At 44.0% G+C, this 16,688-nt stretch overlaps 1 protein-coding gene across 2 annotated transcripts in view; it reads right to left on the reverse strand.

Annotated features, from left to right (window-relative positions):
* The window catches only part of LOC124619418 (glycerol-3-phosphate acyltransferase 3), a 203,626-nt gene that overhangs the window by 10,581 nt on the left and 176,357 nt on the right, over nt 1-16,688 (reverse strand). For both annotated transcript variants that reach the window (XM_047145787.1, XM_047145786.1), the window contains 3 exons: nt 15,797-16,030; nt 12,744-12,859; nt 10,318-10,459 (listed from right to left, as the gene is read on the reverse strand). In XM_047145787.1, coding sequence (XP_047001743.1) covers nt 10,318-10,459; nt 12,744-12,859; nt 15,797-16,030 — 492 coding nt within the window. The remainder of the gene's footprint in view (nt 1-10,317; nt 10,460-12,743; nt 12,860-15,796; nt 16,031-16,688) is intronic.

Here is a 16,688-nt window from a genome sequence, read left to right on the forward strand (position 1 = left end):
TCGAAGCATCTGCCTTGGGAATAGGTTTCTGCACCATGGAAGAATATGATGTGGCAAAGATGGGGGTTTGTGTGTGATGAAATGTGAAAAGGACTAGATCCATGATTCGGGATCCAAACACATCAAGGAAAAACCAAGCCAAGGAATTAGAAGTAAACTAACCATTTGTTGTGCCAATTTGGAAATTCCAAACAATTCTGGTGTGGCATTGAGTGCTCTGCAGGAAGAAAGCTCAAGTGTGTGAAGTGTCAACGATCAAGTAATTTTAATCAGAATATACTTGCAAACATAACTGGGTTCTGAGTCAGTGGTAAGCCTACAGACCCTGTACAGAGGAGTCAGTGACCTGGGACCACAAAAAGTACTACAATCATACACCAACCAAAAAATTTGAACTGCTGACATACCCAATGATTAAGGCAATCAGGTAACTGCAGTATTTCTTGACTTCAGAAGAGCATTTGACTCTGTACAACACCAATAATATCAACAAAAGTACTATCAAATGGGGTATCAAATGAAATTTGCAACCGAAGTAAGGATTTCTTGGCAGAGAGCATGTAGCATGTTATCTTGGATGAAGAGTAACTGCAGGTGTGTCCCAGAGAAGTGTTCTGGGACCACTGCTATTTATGCTCTACATTAATAACATGGCAGACAACATTAACAGTAACCTCAGACTTTTTGGAGAGGATGCAGCAGTTATCTATAATGAAGCGATGTCTTAAACATCCACACAAATATTCAACCAGCTCTTGATAAGATTTCAAAGTGGTGCAAAATTGGCAACATACCTTAAACGGTTAGAAACGTGTAACTGTGCACTTTATAAGCCTCAAAAACTTAGTACCCTGTGAGCACAATACTAGTGAATCAATACTGGAAACATTCAACTCTTCCAAATAACTCTGTGTAGCATTTTGTAGGGATACTAAATGTAATAATCATTAGGTCAAGTCATAGGTAAAGCAGATGACAGACTTTGGTTCATTAGTATGATAGCGCAGAAAATTTCATTCAGTCTACAAAGTAAATTGCATGTGGAAGTAACACACAGGTCATCCTTTAATATTGCCGAAGTGTGGCGCTCATACCAAATATGAGTAATAGAGGGAGATGAATCACGATGTATCCACACACAAAAAATATTTCCATATTTTTCCTGGATATCTAGGTTAAAAATACTATTTCCCAGGTGAAAACACACTTTTTGTGTTAAGTGACAATATACTTAGCCTCATAGCTGTATAACTTTTCAATTCTTTTAGTGGTAAAGGTTTCACATACGAGTGTATAACTTCCCAGCACTTTAGGAAACAAAAGCCAGCACAAAAAAAAAGCATTTTGGAAAGATCTTTGATGCATGGCAACATGTACACTGCATATTTTCACATTACTAAAGTGTAAATTCCACCAAATACAGCATGATACTTTCCGATGCTTTGAAATCAAGATTGAGATGCACTTACATTAGCCAATTGCAGCTCATGTCACGTGATTTAGTCAGCCACTAGCAACATCACTATTAAGTAGTGCGAACACACAAATAGGAAAAGTTAAAGAGTTTAAATTTATATATGTACAGTAGATCTTCAAGAAAAACTAAGCTTTCAAATATAATATTTGCCTTTTTAAGTTTTTTTTTTTTGTTTTTTTTTTGGTAGGGTTTAAGGGCGCTCAACTGCTGAGGTCATTAGCGCCCAGTCACTGGTGTTAGAGCACAAGGAACCTGCTAAAACTCAAGGGGATGGGGGGGACATCAAAAGGACCTGACAAAGATGCAGATGAAATAAGTAAAAAGGTTAAATGTCTTTGGTCAAGCCAGTTAAAGTTATAAAACGCAGAAGACGAGCAGCTGCTCGAGCGTCATCAGCTAAAACATCCGGTAAGGTAGATGGCAGGGACAGGACAACACGAAATTGACTAAAACGGGGACACGACAATAAAACATGGCGCACCGTTAATGCCTGACCACAAGGGCACTGCGGGGCTGGGTCACCAGAGAGCAGGTAGCGGTGGCTAAACCGGCAATGCCCAATCCGCAACCTGGTCAGAAGGACCTCCTCGCGCCGAGATGGTCGGGAGGAAGTTGTCCAAGCAGTTGGGAGCGGTTTTACTGCCTGGAGCTTGTTTCCTTGGAGGGATGACCAAGCATCCCACCACAAGGACACAAGCCTCTTACATACATCCCCACAAACGTCGGATGACGGGACACAATGGGAGGCTGGCCGAGGCTGGAGGACTGCAGCCTTGGCTGCAGCATCCGCAGCCTCATTCCCAGGCACTCCTACATGTCCGGGGACCCACAGAAAGCTGACAGAACCGCCATTATCAGCGAAAGAATGGAGGGACTGCTGTATTCGTTGAATCAAGGGATGGACCGGATAGGGAGCCCCAAGGCTCTGAAGAGCACTGAGTGAGTCAGTGCAGAGTACATACGATGAATGGCGGTGGCGGCGGGCATACTGAATGGCCTGATGGAGAGCAAAAAGCTCGGCCGTAAAGCTGGAACATTGGTCAATGAGCCGGTATTTAAAGGTGGCGGTCCCGACGACAAAGGCACAGCCGACACCATCGTCAGTTTTGGAGCCATCGGTGTAAATAAAGGTGTGACCAGCAAGTCGAGCACGAAGTTCGACAAACCGTGAGCAATACACTGCAGCCGGAGTACCCTCCTTCGGGAGTGAGCTGAGGTCGAGATAAATACGAACCGGAGCCTGGAGCCAAGGTGGTGTCGGGCTCTCACCCTCTCTGAAGGTGGTAGGGAGGGCAAAATCCAATTGTCGAAGCAGGCGACGGAAGCGGACTCCGGGGGGCAGCAGGGCAGACACATACAACCCGTACTGACGGTCGAGAGAATCGGCGAAGAAGGACTTGTAAGAGGGGTGTTCGGGCATAGACAACAGCCGGCAGGCATACCGACACAGCAGTATGTCGCGCCGGTAGGTCAATGGTAACTCGGCAGCTTCAGCGTAAAGACTCTCGACAGGACTAGTGTAGAAGGCTCCGGTCGCAAGACGTATCCCCCGATGGTGGATGGAGTTGAGCCGGCGTAAGAGGGATGGCCAAGCGGACGAGTAGACGAAGCTCCCATAATCCAGCTTCGATCGGACTATGGACCGATACAAGCGAAGCAGGACAGTGCGATCCGCTCCCCAAGGTGAACCGCTAAGAACTCTGAGGACATTAAGGGAACGTGTACAACGGGCCGCCAAATAAGAGACATGTGGAGACCAACACAGTTTCCGGTCCAACGTGAGCCCTAGAAACTTAGTTGTGTCCACGAATGGGAGAACAACGGGACCGAGATGTAAGGATGGTGGAAGGAACGCTTTATATCGCCAAAAGTTGATACAAGCCGTCTTCTCTTCAGAGAACCGGAAGCCATTTGCCACGCTCCATGAGTAGAGGCTGTCTAGACAACGCTGGAGGCAGCGCTCCAGGAGGCATGTTCTCTGGGCACTGCAGTAGATTGCGAAGTCATCGACAAAGAGAGAGCCTGAGACATTAGGTGGAATGCAATCCATAATTGGATTGATCGCGATGGCAAAAAGGGCTACGCTCAAGACGGAGCCCTGAGGCACTCCGTTCTCCTGGAGGAAGACGTCGGACAATACGGAACCCACACGTACCCTAAACTTTCGATCCGTTAAAAAGGAATCAATAAAAAGGGGCAGACGACCGCGTAGGCCCCACTTGTGCATAGTGCGGAGGATACCTCCTCTCCAACAGGTATCATAAGCCTTCTCCAAGTCGAAGAACACGGCTACCGTTTGGCGCCTTCGCAAAAAGTTGTTCATGATGAATGTCGACAAGGTCACAAGGTGGTCAACAGCGGAGTGGCGGCGACGAAAGCCGCATTGGACATTAGTAAGTAGTCGTCGAGATTCAAGAATCCAAACTAACCGAGCATTAACCATGCGCTCCATCACCTTACAGACACAGCTTGTAAGAGAAATGGGGCGGTAACTAGAAGGAAGGTGTCTATCCTTCCCGGGTTTGGGTATAGGAACAACAACGGCGTCACGCCAACGCATGGGGACCTGACCTTCGGTCCAGACGCGATTGTAGGTACGAAGAAGGAAGCTTTTGCCCGCCGGAGAAAGATATGCCAGCATCTGAACGTGAATGGCATCTGGCCCCGGAGCAGAGGACCGGGACAGTGCAAGCGCACGTTCGAGTTCCCGCATAGTAAAGGGGGCATTGTAAGTTTCCAGATTCAGCGAGTGGAAGGAAGGTCGCCGAGCCTCGTCTGCCTCTTTCCTGGGAAGGAAGGCAGGATGGTAATGGGCGGAGCTTGAAACCTCCGCGAAAAAGCGGCCAAAGGCGTTGGAGACAGCCACAGGATCAACAAGGACCTCATTACCTGAGGTCAGGCCAGGTACTGAGGAGTGGGCCTTAATGCCCGACAGCCGGCGCAGGCTACCCCAAACAACGGAAGAGGGAGTAAAACTGGTAAAGGAGCTCGTGAAAGAGGCCCAGCAAGCTTTTTTGCTGTCTTTGATGACTCTACGGCATTGCGCTCGGAGTCGTTTGTATTCAATACAATTCGCCAACGTAGGATGGCGGCGAAAGGTGCGTAAAGCACGTCGTCGAGCACGGATAGCGTCCCTACAAGCCTCGTTCCACCAGGGGACGGAAACGCGACGTGAAGAAGAAGTAGTACGAGGTATGGAACGTTCGGCAGCATGGATAATAACAGCGGTGAGGTATTCGACCTGACTGTCACAACTGGAAAAATCGTGGTCCGGAAAGGTCGCCAGGGAGGAGTAAAGTCCCCAGTCAGCTTTCAGTATGTTCCAGCGCGAAGGACGTGGGGATGGGGTGTGGTGCAGGAGACGAACGACACAGGGGAAGTGGTCGCTCGAATAGGTGTCAGAAAGGACATACCACTCGAACCGACGGGCAAGAGTGGTAGAACAGATCGAGAGGTCCAAGTGGGAGTAGGTATGAGTAGAGTCCGAGAGGAAAGTCGGGGCGCCGGTATTGAGGCAGACAAGATTGAGATGGTTGAAGACATCCGCCAAGAGTGAGCCTCTTTGACAGGATGCAGGAGAGCCCCAAAGGGGATGATGGGCATTGAAGTCGCCAAACAATAAGAACGGCGGGGGAAGCTGATCGATCAGGTGCATCGTGTCAGCCCGACTAACAGCAGATGACGGTGGAGTGTAGACGGTACAAACTGAAAAAGTAAAAGCAGAAAGAGTAATGCGGATAGCTATTGCTTGGAGTGGGGTGGTCAATGGGATGGGATGGTAATAGACATCGTCCCGAACGAGCAACATGACACCACCATGAGCTGGGATACCGTCCACAGGGGCGAGGTCATACCGCTCCGAGGTATAGTGGGAAAAGGCAATACGGTCAGTCGGGCGCAACTTGGTTTCCTGGAGACCAAGGACGAGCGGACAGTGCAGGCGGAGGAGCAGTTGTAATTCCTCCCGATTAGATCGAATACCTCTTATGTTCCAATGAAACAATGCCAATGCTAGTCAAAAAGTTGGGGGAACGAGACGGGGAAGAGCTGGTCACCTTGATGGCCGCAGAGGGCCAGGTTGCGAGGCAACAACGCTACAACTGACGGCAGGCGGATCCGGTTCCATCGACTCGTCGCCAGCTGCGGCCGCTGTCCCTGATTGTGTAGGAGGGGCCGCATCATTTGCCGACGAAAGGCCGGCGGAACGCCTGGCAGCAGAGCGTCCCGGCGAAACTGAGGACGGCCGGGAGCAGCGACTCACGGATGAAGCGTCAGATGAAACGCGCCGGGGTGGAGAGGGGGATAGAGACTTCTTCTTGGAGGCCTTCTTGGAAGGCCGAGGAGGCACAGGGATGGTGGGCTGGACCCGAAGAAGGTCCTCACGCGCGGGGTCCGTTTTGGAACGCCGGACCTCGGAAGCTGGGGTCCGGAACGTTTCCCCGATGGACGCCTGAGAAGAGGATCGCTTCTCAGGTGGCGTGGGGGGAGGAGGAGGAGGAAGGGTGGCCCCTGGGGCAGGGGGGGTGGGGGCCGCGGGGGAGGAGGAGTTGGAAGGGAGGGATTTGGGAGGCGGAGGCAGAGCCCCCTGATGGGCGGAGGAGGCGGAGGGGGGACAGGATAGAGGTGAGGATACAGCGGAAGGAGTGGACACAACTGAGGCAAACGAAGTGGCCAGTGACACGGGATGAAGGCGGTCATACTTCTTCCTGGCCTCAGAATAAGAGAGCCGATCCAAAGTTTTGATTTCTTGTATCTTTTTCTCCTTCTGATAGGCGGGGCAGTCTGGGGACCTAGGCGAGTGGACGCCAGGACAATTAGGGCACCGAGGTGGTGGGGTGCAAGTATGTTCCTCACGAAGAGGACGTCCACAGTCGCCACAAAGGGGCTCAGCCTCACACCGGGACGACATGTGCCCAAAGCGCAAACACCTAAAACAGCGCATAGGAGGCGGGACGTAAGGTCGCACGTCGCACTGGTAGCACATCACCTTTACCTTCTCCGGGAGAACGTCCCCCTCGAAGGCGAGGATAAAGGCCCCGGTGTCGATGCGACGGTCTTTGGGGCCGCGCTGGACTCGCCGGACGAAATGCACGCCGCGGCGCTCCAGGTTGGCCCTGAGCTCCTCATCAGATTGTAGCAGGAGGTCACGATGAAAAATAACCCCCTGCGTCCTATTTAGTGCCAGATGTGGGACAATGGAGACTGGGATGTCCCCTAGGCGGTCGCACGCCTGGAGTGCCGCCGATTGTGTGGCAGAGGTGGTCTTGATAAGAACGGACCCTGATCGCATCTTGCTGAGAGCCTCGATTTCCCCGAAGACGTCCTCAATGTGCTGAACAAAGAACATGGGCTTGGAGGTGGCGAACGTCCCCCCATCTGTTCGAGAACAGACCAAATAGCGGGGGAAGTACTTCGCCCCAAGCCGGCGGGCCTGTCCCTCCTCCCATGGAGTGGCCAAGGGGGAAAGGGCAGGAGAACCAGAACTAGAAACGGTACCTTTTCTTTTGGAAGACTCGGCCGCAGAGCGACCTGATACGTGTTGACGTTTCATGTGCGAAACGTCCGCCCCGATACCACCCACTCCGACCAGGGGCTCTCCCCACGGGCGCCACCCAGCCGCAGCAAGGGCCACCTGGCAGGATGACCATTGCCGGGAGTCCTGATGCCCCAAGGAGACGGGCATCTACTCCTTGGCCAACGTGGGGAGGGTGCAGCTCAGGTATCGGCAGTACGATCCCTGTGTTGTCAGGGGGCTACAACCTAGAGGGTACATGACGACCCCACCACAACGGGCTGGCTACCGTGCTGGATTTCTGGTGCCATGGAAAGTCCATCATGATCGCTGGTGCAGATGGAGATGCACTATGGGCGTAACTTGGACAACCCATCAGGCGTTTAGGCCCAATTTGAGGAATAATGGGTATGGTGACAACGCCGGTGCAATGCTGAGTGCCAAGGTCTTAGTGCACTTAGGACCAGTGGTACACCATGTAAGGTGTCCTTCCCCAAAAGGCTCGTACTTCTGTAGAATTTTGAAAAATGGAGGTCAAACCCCAAGGGGGACCATCACATTAAGGCCAAAACATTTGAGACTCCTTTTAGTCGCCTCTTACGACAGGCAGGAATACCGCGGGCCTATTCTTACCCCCGAACCCGCAGGGGGGGCCTTTTTAAGTGTGTTACCCTTTAAGATATATCAAATGCCAGTCAAATGTGGTCTTCTAGATCCAAAACAGTTCTATGTGGCTGGTCCTCAGAGTGTTACGATTTGAATGGGAGTGAAACACTCTACGATTTAAGAAATTCATTGTACATTGTCACACATAACACAATTCCTCTTGCATAAGTGGAAATTAACGCTTTTCAAAACACCCTTCACAATATTTTCCTGTAACCTGTTAAGGGCCCCACACATGTGTGAGGATCACAGTGATCCGTCAAATGCAATTACTGCCTGTAACCAGTCGCTCGCCTTGGCAGCCCATACAAGAGCGATTTGACAAGCAATTTCAATCAGTATTATGAATATCACTGTTATGGGAAGTTCTGCTATGGAAAATGAACTGCTATGTTTAGTAGCAGTTACAGCTGATTTCCCTGTTCCCAAGAACACCTGCAAAACAAATTTATAATAAATTTATTGAATTTGTTTTGAAATGCCTTTCTTGGCATTGTACAGTACTTTGCACAATATATTACAGTTTTCACACTGATGCCAAATGGGCTGTGCACACCTTTCCAGTGCGCCAGTACAATTATTTTCAATTTTATTGGTCCTCTATTCCTTTCCACTCATTGGTCTTATAATTTAACTGCAAATATTTACACAATTTACTCAATGTTTCTACTGAGATGTCAATAGCAGCTGCACTGATTATTGTAACCCTTATAAATTGAATGAAGGAGCACTAGTTTACATGAAATGACAAGGGATTTGAGCATAGCTGTATAATACGTTTGTGCTGAACATTTAAATTTAAATGTCGTCTTAGCATTACAGTAGGTATCTATGTCATTCTGTTTAGAAGTTAAAAACTTTAATAATGCGTGTATTAATTTCATAAATAACTCAAAATCATAAGAAGTTAAGTTCATAGTCATGATACAGTGGGCTCAGTCATTCCTACTTCTATAGCACAAGCTTCAAAATGCTAATCACTGCAAAACGGTGAGTGTATTTTGTATTGCTTCTTAATATAAGTGGCAACTCCCTCTTCCACTTCACTTTTCAGAGTAGTTCGGGGTCCCTGGGTAATTTTAAATTCTAGTGTTAATTCCTTACTAAACATGGGCAAAGCTAAATGACGCTGCACAACCATGCTTAATAAATAGAGAAACGAGTCTCTGCTAACCAGCCAGGCAGCCATATTGCGTGCACAAAATGAATGCTATCCATCAGACTGCCTGGGATTTCCACATGACCAGCGACCAATTGCTACAATTTGCTCATGCATATGTGCAATTCTCACCCATGTGACTGATCACTGTGATCTGTCGCTCATGTTCAAATGGCTGGCTCTGAGCACTATGGGACTCAACTGCTGAGGTCATCAGTCCCCTAGAACTTAGAACTAGTTAAACCTAACTAACCTAAGGACATCACACACATCCATGCCCGAGGCAGGATTCGAACCTGCGACCGTAGCGGTCTCGCGGTTCCAGACTGCAGCGCCAGAACCGCGCGGCCACTTCGGCCGGCGTCGCTCATGTGTGCAACCCTTCAGCAACAAACAGTTGTGACGTCACATCCACTAAACGCAGGTTTGTGCTTAGTAATCTACATCCTAAAGCCTTTGACACATTTTGCTGCAGTTGGCAGGTTCTTCTCTGTGTGTGTGTGTGTGTGTGTGTGTGTGTGTGTGTGTGTGTGTGTGTGTGTTGTAAGTGGTGCATTTTATTTGCAACCAAAATTTATTTTGGTGTCATTCTCTTGTTTGTTTTATTGCTGCAGCAAGAGACTAAAGTAAAATTATTTGTTAAAATATCAGTTCCCATCAGTCAGAATTACAAAAATTTAACTAAAAACTAAAACTATGAAAAATTCAAGGTTTTTCCCAGATGAAGAAATTCTCAAGTTTTTGCCAGATTTGAAATTCCCAAGTTTTTGCCAGATTTCCCAGTTGTTCTGGGTCGTATACAGCCTGTGTTTGTACACAGAAAAAGGGCACCAAAAATAGGTTCATTTGGTCCACGGGAGAAAGATGTTGCATGCTGAAAAACGTGAACAACCCAATGTTTGACGACAGATACCAATTATCCCAAAAAAGCCTTTAAAATTCTGACTAAACTGCAGCCACCTAAATATCATTCCTGAAGATATTACGAAGACAAGATTGGACGACAGCATGCACAGAGGCATTTACACAAACATTCTTTACATGCTCCATTTCCTAATGAAACAGGGAGAAATCCTGACATTTGGTACAATGAAAACTACTTTCTGCCACATATTCGGTGCAGATGCACATGTAGATTGGATATCAAACTAAGCTCTTCCTACAAACATGTCTTCAAACATCACAGTAGATTTTTCAGGATACATCTTCGTTAGATCTTCTTATGTTAGTACTAGTACTACCATCTCTCAAAATATTTCACTCTCTTTCAATACCCTGTATTGTATTTGCTGACAACAAAGCAACAGCTTCTGATGCCAAAACAATTAAGTTTGATTATCTTTACAGCATTTGACAGTTCCTATTTCAGGTTGCTACTAAACTACAGGCCATGTAAGTCTAATATAGCATGTCTCAATTTGACACTACTTTGGCAGCATGCATGCCACTAATCTACCCCAAAGTAAGCAAACAATGAAACAGAAGTACTGAAAGCAATATTACCTTTATGGCTACAGGATAAATGACACCTCCAACTTCAAAGCTTCCTTTCTTGAACTGCATAACTGATGTATTGTTAATGCAAGTTCCTTCAGGGAAAATGAGAATTGGTGGGTTGTTAGGATCAGACACATGCTCACGAAGCCTGAAAAATTACAGAGAAGACTTTTTCTTAACATCAGGTGCAAATCATCACTGAAATTATACTGGTAAAAACTGTATATTTTTTTAATATCTAGTGTTACAATATACAGTGAGAGCAACGTAAAACTGAACACAACACTATTTGTGGACACACACACACACACACACACACACACACACACACACACACACACACACAGAGAGAGAGAGAGAGAGAGAGAGAGAGAGAGAGAGAGAGAGAGAGAGAGAGAGAGGGCGCTGGCGGGCAGCAGCTGGTGCTAACCCACATCGGCAATGGAAGACAACTGAGCCAAAATTAGGAGTATACCGTATATATTTCATTGCAGTGGAGTGTTGTGGCTACAAATGTGTGTGTCTAAAATGCCTATACAGTCCAGGAGAGAATAACTATAGAGCTGAAGACTACATTTTTTCTCAATAGCTTGAAGAAGCACATCAAGTGATCGTAGAAAAATTTCCAAATGTTGTGATCCCAGAAGATAGTAGGACACACAATGGAGGTCATACAACAGCTTTGGTTTCAAATTTCCTTTATAAGGACTCCACAGGTATTGTCAATATTTAAAGAATTATTGTCAGTCCAAAAAACAACATTAAGCAAGTTATCCCAACAATCTGCTGTTAAAATTTTTCATGAATTAAAATTTAAATCTTACCACATTACAGCTGTGCAACAATTGAAGAAGAAAGGACAATAAATGATTATTGCAACTGGCTTCTTGAAAACATTGATGGTGGACAAATAGATCTAATGACTTATTTCATGCCAGACAAGGCATAGTTTCATTTATCCAGCCATGTTAAGATTGAGAACCCCAGGTATTGGTATTAGTGTGCCTTTCCAATAACCATAAAGTAGGAAAAATATTTTTTGACTGAACTGTCAATCCACATGTTTACTCCACAATTTTTTAGGACTTTTATGCACAACTGATTGATAATGAAAAAGAAAACATTATCTTCCACCAAGATGGAGCAATGTTTCACTGAATCACATTCATGAAAGTTTCACAAATGAACGCGTTGCCAGCAGTGCCCAGTGACCTCCATGTTCTCAAGAGCTGGCTACTTGAGATCACTTCCTTTCGTTCCTTAAAGGGGAGTGTGTATGCTTCTAACCCCCACAATTTTGATGAACTGAAGATGAACATTCAATGAGAAATCAACGCAATTTACATTTTGCATCAGACGACTCAATATATTCAGTCTGACACAAAAGTGTGCCAATGCCTAGGATAATCATTTTGAACATCTTTACTAACAATAATATTAATAAATGCAACATTTGTGTACCAACCTAAAATTTCATTCCAACATAATTTACTGATTCTGCAGCAGTTACATTTTGAATTTTGTTTTACATTGCTCACCCTGTATATATAATAATAAAATTGGAAATTTTTATAGAAATTTATTCACCTTGAATTTAACAATGTTTGCTCTATGTCCTGTATTACACACATGCTTCAGTTTTTAGAAACAAGTTTCAAACTTACGCCAGCAAGTCCCTTGATGTTGCCTCTTTTACTAATTGAGGCACTGGCTCGAACACATGCTGACGATGTATCCTTTCCTCAGTATGTTTCACTTATTCATGAATTTGGTCAAAGTCAATATAAGCTAAAGCTTTTAGTTTCATTTTTATAAGAACTTTACGTAAGGTATGTGTCTAATGTGTGTAATTGGAACAAGTTGTTTTTCAAATTATAAACCATTCTTAACTGGATATATTTAACACAATAGTATAGTAATGCGGATAAAAGCAAGCAAGCATGTAATCAAACTGACATTCGTGTGAAGAGAAATAAATATTTCGTGTCGCAATACTAAAGACTTTAATAATGGTTCAAATGCCTCTAAGCACTATGGGACTTAACATCTGAGGTCATCAGTCTCCTACACCTTAGAACTATAAGTAGTTCTAACCTAAGCACATCACACACAGCCATGCCCGAGGCAGGATTCAAACCTGCGACCGTAGCAGCAGCGCAGTTCCAGACAAATGCCTAGAACCGCTCGGCCACAGTGGCCAGCAAAGATTTTAATTTGATTGACTATTTGATACCTGCATGTAATGTCCTCTCTGAACCTAATTAATTCCATGAATTTAATAGGTTGCGAAATGTTGAGTGTAATTTTCCAGAAACTTTTAAATCTGTTCCAAAATACATATGCGGCGAACTTCTGCTACGAGCAAAATTGGTAATTAAGGCAACATCTGTAAATAAATTTTTGTCACAGGTGCTGTTAATGGTGTGGTATACCTTCTTGCAACTGCTTCTCTGTCCTTTACTTCAGAACGTTCAAACCATATGTGAGGGGACGCTCTCGCTAAAGCTCGCTGGAGGAGTCCTAAGAAACCACCATGCCTCTGACCAATCTGCAATGACAGTACATTATACAGAAGTAAAGGAAAGTTAGTAGACATTCCTCATATCCACATCACTGCACTCCAAAAATTACCATTATCTGGTACATTGTATATCTACATGATTACTTCCGACATACAGTGAGTACAAGTATTGTAAGGATTTCACTTCACACAGAACTAAAGTAAACTCATTATCATTTACTAAATTTTGACCACAAAGTCTGACACACACACACACACACACACACACACACACACACACACACACACACAGACACACACAGACAGACAGAGAGAGAGAGTTATTTTAAAATAATGTGCACAGATCATCTTTCTAACTATGAAGTAAAGTTTTTATTTGAAGTTGTAAGTGTAGACCCTCATCTTAAAACTAAAGCTGCAAACACTTTGTTTAATTCTACCAGGTGTGAAGTTATTTACCCATACCAAGCCAAGTCACGCCATGGATTTTTGTTATAGTATTAACATGGAGTATTGGTATTTAGGAATCTTCTCACTCCTTGTTGTTGGCATTGTTAAGATTACCATTCTTTAAATTCAAAATGCATTTTGAAGGTACACACTCATAGAAAAGCTAAATACTGCTAAAAATTAAATTTTAATTTCCATATTCTATTCCCCATCAGGTCTCAAATTCTTGTGAACTGTGGTAGCTTGGTTCAGTTAATTAGAAAATTACTGCTGATATGCTTTTCCACTGTTTATACAAAGTTTTACACTGTCATTTACAAGCAGACTGACAAAACTGGAAGAATGCTACTATATTTTGAGTAAATCAGAAGAAAGAAACAAATTAGGAAAAAATTAACAGATGACAATACACCTTGGTAAAACATCATGCGATTTTATAGCTCCACTTTCCCTGTGTACCAGTATGACAAAACTGCTACTTTCAAAGAATGTGATTCACAATCTATTCCTGAATAATAGGTTTGTCACTACTCACTCTGTGTGTCTGTCTTTGGATGGTTGCAAAGTTAGTATATACTTTTTCTGGCAATTTGATACTGGAAAATGCTGGATGGAATTCAAATAACACAATGAATAAAGGTAACCACTCACCACACAGCTGAGGCATCAAGTGATCAACATGCACACAAAGACCATTAGATACGTAACTAAGTTCTGAAATATTGTTTATGTTTAAATCTTGCATATGTGCCTATCAAACAATCGATGCCTCAAGTATATGGTGAGCTGTTTCATTTACTCCCTACATTGTTCCATTGTATGTCGGAAAAACACACTTCCTGCAATGTGTAGTTTTCCCACTCATGCTTTAGCAGTTACATCAACATACTTCTGTTATGCAAAGTATTCACAACAAAGAAACTAACTTTAGCAACAAATGACTGAATAAAATAGCTACATTTTTCTGTTATACAGACAATGACAGGCTTACTCAAAATGTAGTGGAAATCTCTGACTAAAAAGATATATCAATCTGGCTACAGGTTATATCCTTTTAAGGAATGCAATAAGTGTCTATATGCGAGGGTGTGATTTCATTAAGAGACTACTGATGCTTACTGTTCATTACATGGCATTTTATGAAGCTATCACTAGGATGAGAAGTTAAGAGCACATTAATTTTTTACTTGTGGTAAGAAAGTTCTGGCAGAACATAAATAATATTAAGAGTAAAGGACACTACTCACTGAATAATAGAAAAATTGAGTTCTACAGGCAAAAATTGAAACTCTGCTAGCTTTCGGATGAATCCTTTAAGGAGTCAGAGTGCACACTTTGTGAGCAGCAAATAACTTTCCAACTCTGGTATCCTCATGTCACATTCCTAATTCCACACACCTACTGCCTCCTCAACCTCTGCTTCCACCACTTTCTCCCTCCAGCCACCTCAACAGACAAGCTCTCACCCCAGTCCACCTGCTGAGCTGTAAAACCCAGTATCTTGTGTTCAGCTGGCACAATTAACTGCCCAAGCAGCAGGCGTGTGTAATATTTTTGTGGCAATTGATTAGTTTTAATTTTTTCTAGGAGAAATAATTACCGCACAGTCATGTTCAGTTTATACAGTTTACTGAGCTTCAGAACAAGGACTTCAGTTATGTTTTATCATAAAACATAATTGAAGTAGTTGTTAGCAACCAAGGAAAGTGGCCACAAATATCAACTGTATTCAGAACAGTGGTGTACGTGCACGCCGACAACTATGGTTCTACTATTTGGTCAGCTGTCTTTACTCCTGAATTATTTACAATTTTTTTTTACTTTTGTTGCACACGCAAAACCATTTCTAAATGGGCTATAAAGTGCACAACATCGTAATGTATTATTTATCCAACCAACAAAGGTAGTCTGTCAAATACCTTCCCTTTCCCCACGACTCCAGGCTTCCCCGCTTTGCCTTGCACAGATATTGGTGACAGTACAGCAATATTAATTCCAACACTAATCTGATTAAGAACTTCTTGTCTGTCAGTCTACAGTTACTACCAAGGCAGTAATTTGCACATAATGCATATAACATAGAACTCATCCTTCAGCAGAATGAGTCTGTGACAGTCATACAGCACACAAACTATTTTGTTATAGCAAGAGAACCTCATCAAGTACAGCATCAGTTGTTATACTGACACACTACACTTTTATAACCAGATTTATTTATTCCTGTTCTGCAGTTTATAATGTAAGTTAATTCGTAGTAACACAGGTTTCCATTAGCAAGGCACTGAAGGTTTTCATGGCTCGTGCTTACTTCTGATAAAACTTTGGGTTGAGGAGCCACTGCTGATACATCGACTGTGCCTTCTCAGCCCATTTATTTAAAAGTAAGTTCCTTAAAATATTTTCAACTACTTTTATTTATGAAGTATATGACTAAACAAAGCAAAAGGCAATTTAAACTTAAAAATAAAGTCACAATAAGAAACCAGTAAAGGTAATATTTCCACAATGACATACCAAGGCATAGCAGTTATCACAAGCTAGGACGAGGACATCAATTGGAGACGTGTGATTTGCTACACATATTCCACTCTTAGGTCTGTTTTCTGGATTGTGGTAGGTAATCACAGATGACAGAGCACTGGACAAAACACCAAAGCACATTATGGAAACACGATGGTTGAGCCAACGCTTGAATGGACCCTCAGGAACATAGCCCACAACAGCTGTACAAGCTGTCAACCACATAACCTGAAATAAAGGAAGCAATATCCTGCTACAACTCAACACACAACACATCTTGCACACCACACAACAGTGTCACAGAAGGAAAATTACACACTTCTTAGAAGTAACACAAATTTCTATAAATCCTCGAAGTAAATTATATACATTTTTTAAAAATATTTCTTGGAATAGTGAATTTATAATTAAAAGTTCTAATGTTAAGGAAACAAACAACTAAGACAAAAAATGCTTTGACTACTTCTGAAAGGGATAGAATGGAGTTTCAAATATCTCTTCAGCAGCAATTTAGGAGAGTCATTAAACTAAATTCACAGAAAGTGAGTTACACTATAGTCAAATCTCAGTACAGGCCCCAAGTCATAATTGGAAAGGGGGGGGGGGGGGGCTGCTGGGGGGGGGGGGGGGGGGGGGGAAGAATTATGAAGAATTGCTACAGCTACTACGAGATTTTTGGGTCTGCTACCAGAAGCTAACAAACACCTGCTGCAGGCCTTAACATACACACACACAAACATGAAGAGTATGGACAGAAGACGACATCTCATGATAGGCAACAGCCTGGCCAAAGAAGAGAGGAAGCAACTGAGAAACAACTGATGATACCCAAAAATGGCCCACAAATCTCTGCAGAACATTTTTTATAACTCACCAAAGCATATGT

Source organism: Schistocerca americana, chromosome 6 (assembly GCF_021461395.2).
Source record: "Schistocerca americana isolate TAMUIC-IGC-003095 chromosome 6, iqSchAmer2.1, whole genome shotgun sequence".
Lineage (NCBI taxonomy): Eukaryota > Metazoa > Arthropoda > Insecta > Orthoptera > Acrididae > Schistocerca > Schistocerca americana.